Genomic DNA, 9,196 nt, shown 5'->3' with positions numbered 1-9,196 from the left:
GAGATGACAGCATACAAGATGGCAGTAAAAACATGAACTCTGACCTTTACAGGTGATACCCACTAGCTGAGTAATCTTATCTCCCAATCTCACTTATAATGAACCATGTTTCTTGGCATCCATTTCCCATACTCATTATAGTAATACTATCTTCTCTGTCTCTTCTTCATCTTATTTGTTTCTTTTATTTAACTTCTTTTGGACATCTGCTGGAAGCTCACTGCATAGAGGCCTAACGGCATTATAATTGACTCGTACTGCGAATTTGCGATGAATTTAACATACAACACAAAGACTACAGTTTACCTCAATCAATGCCATTTATTCTTTGACCTACATATATCTCGTCTGGATACTTTACAAAATCGGATACCAATGCTCCGGACAATTACTCCACAGTATATATGCTGGCCACCGTCCAACTGCCTAACAGTTGCTTTGTCAGCACTAAAATGGCATTATATGGCACACTAATATGTAAATTAGTCAATTCAAATTAATATGTTAAACAGATCATTGTTTCAACTGCCATTACAGGCATTATGCGCTATAATAATAAGTCTACATTCATTAGGATTAGAGATGCAAGAAATTAGTCATCAATAATTGGCATTGCTATAATAATTTTTATTATTGTTATGGATTGTGATTACCATTTGATGGTTATTTCTCGTTAAATTGTTATTTTAGTAAAATTACTTTTAAAGTAATACCATTATTATTGTTGTTACAGTATTTTTGTATATTATGCTAGTAGTTCAAAAAAGAAATTAATAAATAAAAAATAAAAATGATTATAGTGTATCCTGCTATACAATAGTACACGTTCTGGTAGTTATAGGACAAGAATGTCTTCTAAACCTTAGGTCAGCTACCTGGTTAGAATTAGTTAAATAACTTAGTCTTACGGAAATCCTAGTAGTCAAGAATGCTGACTAACCCATACTGACATTGCATTGACCTCTTAAAAGGTGAACACCACAGGTAGAAAAGCTTTGCTATACATAGACATATTCCTTGTTTAACACAATAGTACATTTGATTATTTAGTTACATGTCTTCCTCAATTCCTGAACCAGTTTATTTCCTATAGTATTTAATGCACTTCTTAGTATTGTATGAAACTAAAAGCATAAGCATATATTTAATTGCTTTATTGTCCAACAGCACACTCAACAGGGCTTAGGCATTGGAGCCGTTTTGTAGTAAGAAAAAAAAAAAAAACACTAAAGTGATAATTTTACGTCTTTCAACCATAAAATCCCCTTTTACCAATCATGGGTTTTACAGTACTCTGGCATCCTGATTTGGAGACCCTAGAAAGCCCCTTGTTTATGACCCCCCTGTTGTTAAAATCTCAGGACATACAACAAAATTCTCATCTTCAATATACTCAGTGTTGCATGTCATAAATAATTGGAAATTTTATATGCTATGAATTCCTGAAATGATAAACCCAATCAAGCTTAAAAATATTTCCAATATCGATCTTTCCAAACAATTACTGAAGACTTGCTTGTTTACCTAACCTGTCCCACTTTAATAATAAATATAAACTTAGTTTACTGTTGTGTGGTTGAAATGCATTATGGTCTCAGTTGTTTATGTCTGCAGTAACTTTTGTATATTTGCACTGTTTAGGGATTTTTGGGAAATATTCTGGTATCCACTGTTAACTACTTATTATTACTTATTATTACTTACTGTATTAGTCTTGACTAATGGACACATAGCTTCCACTTTGGAAGCAAAAGGAAAAGTACAATACTATATTAACAAACAGGGACTTTCCAGCACTAGTACAATAAATTTGATAATGATACTACTGTATTATAGTTTGGGATTCCAATTTAGTAGTGATAGTAGGATTTATGCTGCACATTTTTGCCAATGGTACTGCTGATTTTGTTATTATTACCCCCTGGTGTTTGTTGATTGGATCCATGCCATAGCAAAGCGGTAGGAAATACAACCTTCCCCACTCCCTGGAAAATATATTGTACCTACTGTAGTTGTGCTGGAATTTAATGTGCACAGACTAATACTTTCAATTCAAGCCACAACATCTTTACCAGGTACCCATTTATATTCCCTGGGTATCCTTACCCAAAGATATCAAGTGTACAGGACATTTGAACCTCGACCTCTTTGTTGAGACCCAACAGGCTCTAATGTCCCTGATGGGAACGTAAGTAGGTGTGGTGAGACGTCACTCAAAATCTATCGGAAGTAATCCAGCCCCAGAGACTATGACACTTTAGGGGTGCAAAGTCTTATTTAAACGACATTACAGTCAACAAATATGTATATAATTTTTTTCTTTCCTGACGGTGACCCTAACTCCCCCCTCCCCAGCACCACCCGTGGCATTGTCTGACACAGCTAATGCTTTGCACTTGACTGGTTAATTGCTTAGTCTTGATCTATACCTGTATTTCTTTTCATTATATATACGTGTATTTCTTTTCATTTTCTCCATTTTTTTAGTTTGTCCGCAACATACACAGACTTAACAGAATCCAGTTACCAGGCTGCATTCTCCTCTAAAAGGTGCCTGGCATGGTTTGAGGAATACAAGGACACAGATGACTCCGTAGGCCCGGAAGGAATGGAGAAATTCTGTGAAGATATTGGCGTTGAGCCAGAGAACATTGTAATGTTGATTATAGCATGGAAACTTGAGGCCTACCAAATGGGTTTTTTTACACTACAAGAGTGGATGAAAGGAATGTCTTCCCTACAGTAAGTAGTATATATAATGTGTTGATGTTGATGTGTTGATGTTTTGGCTAAGGTCAGGGCTGGTAAAGTGCACAACCCATGCTTAAAGGATTTGGGCATTTCCCCTGAGGCATTTGTAAGGGTAGGGGAATTTGTTTTTATTTATTTTATCTTCAGACTACTAGTGATTGGGCCATATAGGCCTAGTTCACTCTGGTACTTCTTAAACGTTAAACTTCCTAAATAATACTGCAGTATGATGTTTTAGCGCAGCAGTTGCAGTTCTGCTATCAACCATGAGGTCAGAGGTTCGATCCCTCGCTGTGCATTTAGCTTGAGTCCTTAGGCAAGGCACTTTACCCAGAAGTACAAGAGGGCACCTGGTAGGCTCAAACACAAAATAAGCTGACTGTGAATTTTTAAGTGTAAATTTGATGCAATTCAGATATTGAATAATGTTGAAATTGAAATTGATTATTGCTGCAATATTATAGAATTCTCCCCAGGAGAATCCATATTTGCATGATCCAATGACCGTGGGTAATAATGCGAAGCGCTTCTAAGTCTAAAATATTTTTATTATATTAATTAATTTTCTATGTTGTTTATTTTCAGGGTTGATTCCGTAAGGAAACTACAAGGAAAATTTGATTACCTCCGATCACTACTCACAGACCCTCCTACATTTAAAAGAATTTACAGATTTGCATTTGACTTTGCCAGAGTAAGTATACTAAGAAGGCATGGCACTCCAGTTAATTGCTCTTCTGAGCTTATATACCGGTACCAATACGTACATTTTCCTCAAGGTATTACATAATAATTATGTAATGTAATATAGTTGGAGTTACATAGCGCTTCCAACGATCTTAAAGTGCTGAAGGTGTGGACTATTTTGTACAATAACTTGCTTCTAACCTAAGGGTTTCTTTTTGTCTGAGCTAACTCTCGTCTGTCTACAACAGGGCTGTATGAACTAGTACACCGGGGTAACCCCCTACTCATCTTAAAAGATGTGCTGGGTTCTTTAAAGCGTACATTAGCCAAATTGTGTACACTGGACCATAGTCCTTATCCAAGAAGACTTGTTCCACCACCAGAACCATAGGGGAGCGTGCTACCCGTGCCTTAAATGCATTGATGAATCACATGATATTGATATTTAACTTGTTTGAGCAACGAACACCATGATAAATGTTTTTTAATGATTACTAAAGACCCTTGTTTACTATATTATTGTGTTTTTATTTCAGATAAAAGATCACAGGTGTTTAGACTTAGAGACAGCCAAAACAATGTTGCGCCTTCTGCTCGGTAGACAGTGGGTTCTTTTCAACTCATTCCAACAATTTCTAGATGTGAGTTAATTTTAATGGAAATAAGATTTTATAAAAACAAAAGATAATACAGTTGGGAAAGGATCAGAAGGGGCTTAATTACCATCCTTATCAACATCATCTTTCCACCATAAACAATATCGTCTACATAATAATTATTGATTTATTCTAATATACATTGGCAAATATTTAAGCATAATGTTTTTATTTTTGTTTGAGCAGCGGTCCAATTACAGAGTTGTGAACAAGGATCAATGGTGCAATATTCTAGAATTCAGCCGAACGATACAGCCTGATCTTAGCAACTACGATGAAGATGGTGCATGTAAGTCCGTCAATCAATCATTCACGTAACTCTTTCCACCCAATGAGGAGTATCGTACCTTATTACATCACATCATTACCAAAATCTGTTAAAGCCTGTTTCCTTAAAATCGCTACACTGTCACGACAGTGTTTTCAGTGCAATCGTTTCAATGTGTAGCAATTGGGAAGCTCCCGGTTTCGACTGACTAATCAGCGTCACCAAAAGCTGTCGATATATAGCTTGTAGCGATTGTATGGCAACCAAGCTTTAGGCTATTGCTCGTCTAGGCCTAAAGCCTTCTGATTGTAGTTGGCAGTCAGAACGAATTGTTGTTAAAATGATACATTGTGTGGGCGATGTGGCATTTCGGTTTACATAGAATCGCATCTGCTGACGACCATCCTGACTAAGGTAGCATTTGTAAATATCATCCTAGCCTATCTTTTCTAATATATTACGATTTCCATCATCAAAAACAGGCTCTATAAACTCCTGTAGTTCGGAAGACAGACGGCAGCCATTTGCTCCACCCCATAGTTAAGACTGTTAAAGCATTCCTCACAAATGACATTAAGTAACTTATCAGATCCGTTTTTTTTTTGTTTTTTTTTTTCTCATTAGGGCCTGTGATGCTTGACGAATTTGTGGAGTGGTTACGAGGGCAGTATTCATGAACAATGCATGTACCGTGTTGACTTGCATCTACCTAAACAGTATTGTGAATATAGATACAAGAACAGCTAACTCAGAGAACAAATATGCTCTCCGAATACGTCTATTGTGCGCAGGAAAAATATCTGCGTTAATGTGTACGAAACAACAGGCTTTACAGTCAATAGGCTTTATAGTACACATGTATAGTGGCGACTGGAAAGAGTATAACTGTTTTGTATCATATCGTTTCTTACAGAGTAACTGTAAAACAAAAAAATCTAGCGATATATACCATGTGAAAATGATAAGAAACAAATAATATTACACATCTTTATGTTTATCTTGTTTTAAGAAATGTTTTTTTACCTTAAGTTAAGATGATGGACGTTATGTAACTGTACAGTACACTAAGGCAGTAGCATTACACGTTAAGTGGTCTCTAATAAGATGAGAAGGGGAAAAAAATCTACGCTTCGGGTGATTTCCATCCTTCAGAATTTTAAACTTGCCTACCCCTGGTTAGTTGATTGTCAAGGTTTCTATTGTGATACGTATGATTGGAATCTATGAATACAATGTATGACACAAGGAAACATTGTCAAAAATATACTAACTGTATGCAAATTAATGCCTAATCATGATTTCTGAACCATCATACTTAATGCTATATAAACCACACGGAAGTCTTCATTATGATATATAACTATGGGGCAGTAGTCCGCCGTTGGGGTTAAATCCCAAAATTCACAATTATTTCTTTTTTTAAAGGAACAATAATTATCTTTGTTTCTAAGCTAATTTTTATCCTGCTTAATTGGTCAAAATATGCTGTAGTCTGACTAGCCTACAGTAATAATAATCACCATTTTAAAATCAATCTTTTGTTGTCTTCAGAACAGTGTATAGAATAACTAGTTAACATTTCCTATGATCACCACAATGTACAGTCCATCCAACTTCCTTCATAACCCATTTAAATTGTTAACAGTTTCTGCAATTACCATTCATAACCCATAACCGGTTAACAGTTAATGTAATATCTGTACTGCCCTCACTAGTAAAAAGTTTCCATAAACACACTATCAGGTTAACAGTTGCTGTGATCACTACCTACCCATGTAGGTAATAAGCATATGCCTAGGTGATAGCAAGCCTGTATACTGCCCTCACTGGTGAACAGTTTCCATAAACACACTATAAATTTTACAGTTCCTGTGATCGCTGCCTGCCCATGTAAGTAATATGTAGGCTGTGTAAAGCATTAGCATATGCCTGGATGACAGCAAGCCTGTATACTGACTGCCCTCACTGGTAAGCAGTTTCCATAAATACACTATCATTTTACCGTACTAAATATATTGATATTGACTAAAGGAGAATGTGATTCCGCTCCATAACTCAAATCATGCCAACATCCACAGTCCCAGGGTTGATTGGATTATTGAGGGGGGCGTTTATTCAAATTAGAAGGGGGTGCTTATTCGCGCGAGTACGATAACAGTTGCTAGGTCACTACCGGCCCATGTAAGTAATCGGTATGCTGTCTGAAGCGTTATCATATGCCTAGGTAACAAAAAAACCTGTATACTGCCGTCACTGGTAAACAGTTTCCAAAATCACACTATAAGTTTAAAAATTCCTGTGATCATTGCCTGCCTGTATACCACACTCACTGATAAATAGTTCCCATAATAAGGTTAACAGGTGTTAGATCACTGCCTGCCCATTAACTAATGTGTAGGCTGTCTGAAGCCTAGGTGACAGCAAGCCTGTATTATACCACCCTTACTGGTAAACAGTTTCCATATAAAGGTTAACAGGTGCTAAATCACTGCCACCAGCTACAGTAGTTAAAACAAATTGTGTCGATGTCTTTAAAAAAAAACTATTAAGCTCTGTCTTATCATGCTATCGTGTTTTATTGCGGACCCATATATGTGTAAATCATATATGAACACAATAAAGTCACAGGCAGGCTAAGTATGTAAATAATTTTTTTATCTTCTAAATATTCTGTAATTGTATTTCATGAAGATCTTATGATATTTTCATCGCAAGAAATATTGTTTTTAAAAAATAGTTATTTTACCATAGCTATCTTCCATATAATATTTTGTGCATAAGTTTGCATAAATTAAATGCTGCCTTTCATATCTATGTTATATCTGTTGCACGAATCACATGTTGAGAAGTAATTTCATTTCAATTCTGACAATATAATGATTGTATTTTAATGTCTTTTTGTGGTTACTGGTAAATTTACATTAAGGTTATACTTTCCTGGAAGTCAGAATTTTAAGGGGGATTTGTTATTTTCTGTTGGAGTTAAGATCAATATGGCAAAATATGCAACAAAATATGGGGAGGGGTTAGTTGGGGTAGCCTACAGTTGTTGGCTAATACTGTGAATGATCAGAATATAAGTGCTTCCCTTAATGATGTGCTGTACTTGTTAAATACATATACTATTCTTATATACCCAGTGGTATAATAATTTGCCAATCCAAATAACGTTATTTTTGTTATTTTGATTGCACAATTTGGACCAAAACAAAGCCATAAAAACCCTATTAGCGCTCATTTGATCATTTGCAGTATGTGTTACTGCAACACAAATTAGACAATTTTTACAGGGAAAATAATTATTTTCTGTAGTATTGTTATTATTTGAATAATAAATATGTACAAATTATACAGGACAAGAGTAGAGTTGTATTTTTGTTTCCTTGTGGGTATATTTATTGTAATCTTGAGTGTTCTGCCCAGGGGGGTTGAAGTGGGGGATGATTAGGTGATTTTTTTTTCCTTTGAAAATTTTCAATGGGGAGAGTGGAATCTTCCAGTCATACAAGCATGTACTTTAATACCACTTCAAGTGATCATCAGATGCAACCATGCAAGGTTATTTGATTGCGATGAATAAAAGCACAATATCCTACCATCCTAAACAATAACGTTTTACTCAGGGGGTCCGGCTTCCCCCCCCCCCCCTTCCTGTTGGCAGATTTCTGAAGCCACCAGTAGGTTTGATGTTGGCAGGTGCCTCGATCTGCTCTGTTCCAGTATACAGCTATTACAAAATACGACTAATACACACGTACGTGAACAGAGTACTGAATATGTGAGGTTATTACAAGTACGACGTTTAATACAAAAAAACAACGTAACATACAAGGTGCGTTAACGTGCCTGCATGAAAAATTCAACTTTTAACGGATTTTTGGTCACACGCCTATGTGAACAGAGTGCAAAAAGTACGACAGCTTAAATAGGATGATTGTTACAAACTGCGACTTAACCGACGTACGGTAACGTGCCTGAGCAAGAAAATTCAAACTTTTAACGCGGTTTTCGTCACACAGCTATGCATTTGTCATATCGAATTTAATAGTATGAACATAGTGAAGACGATAATAAAATACGAAAATTACAATAGATGTAACATAAACGCAGTGGCGGATCCAGGGTTCGGACGAACCCCTCTCTGTGAAGAAACGTAACAAAATACAACTTGGTCCTGGCTTACTAAAGGCATGCTAACCTACCTAGGTATAGGTTGGAAGATCAGACAAACTAGGCTTAGCCCAACTAGTTTTAAATTAAATAAATTGTAGGCCTATACACTGTTTTTGGGTTCGCCGTCGTATATGAACGAAAGTGCGTTCTTCAGGCCTATCGGTTCATCGATCCATGGAAGAAAGACTACATATCTAACTACTCAATGTTGTTGGAATAAATAATAATGTAGCCTATTGCCTGTCTTTGATTTTTGTTATATAGGTCTATGATAGGCCTAAAGAATGAGATAAAATTACCAGACATTTTTTTTTCCAAGAGAAAATTTTGAAGAACTTAAAGAAGGTCAAAAGACTCCTCAGAAGTCGGGAATGTTCATTCCGGCCATCTAGGAATCAAAGTTTTCCCGGTTGAGGACCCCCTTTCATTTTGGGTGTTTTTTTTTTTTTGTTTTTTTTTTTGGGGGGGGGGGTTGAAATATTTGAATCCCCCTCTTTTAAATCATGGATCAGTGCCTGAAAATTAACGCGTTTTAGGTCCACAATCATGTGTACATCAGCAAATTTATGGAGCCACCATTATTTATAGGAGTATCAATATACAGTACTACTAACCGTTTCAAACATGCACAGTAAGGTGATGTTTGCCATATAAGCCTACC

General features: G+C 36.1%; 1 protein-coding gene across 2 annotated transcripts in view; it reads left to right on the top strand.

The window, feature by feature from the left end:
• LOC117110434 (DCN1-like protein 4) overlaps nt 1-7,196 on the top strand; it is a 15,940-nt gene extending 8,744 nt beyond the window's left edge. For both annotated transcript variants that reach the window (XM_033253138.1, XM_033253140.1), the window contains exons 4-8: nt 2,488-2,742; nt 3,337-3,445; nt 3,975-4,079; nt 4,281-4,383; nt 4,987-7,196. In XM_033253138.1, coding sequence (XP_033109029.1) covers nt 2,488-2,742; nt 3,337-3,445; nt 3,975-4,079; nt 4,281-4,383; nt 4,987-5,039 — 625 coding nt within the window. In that variant the 3' untranslated portion in view covers nt 5,040-7,196. The remainder of the gene's footprint in view (nt 1-2,487; nt 2,743-3,336; nt 3,446-3,974; nt 4,080-4,280; nt 4,384-4,986) is intronic.
• Nucleotides 7,197-9,196: the final 2,000 nt, after the last annotated feature.

The sequence above is a fragment of the Anneissia japonica genome, unplaced genomic scaffold, assembly GCF_011630105.1.
Source record: "Anneissia japonica isolate Jap-2015-1 unplaced genomic scaffold, ASM1163010v1 scaffold287936_len456577_cov159, whole genome shotgun sequence".
In the NCBI taxonomy this organism is placed as follows: domain Eukaryota; kingdom Metazoa; phylum Echinodermata; class Crinoidea; order Comatulida; family Comatulidae; genus Anneissia; species Anneissia japonica.
This window is presented reverse-complemented; position numbering and strand designations above follow the sequence as displayed.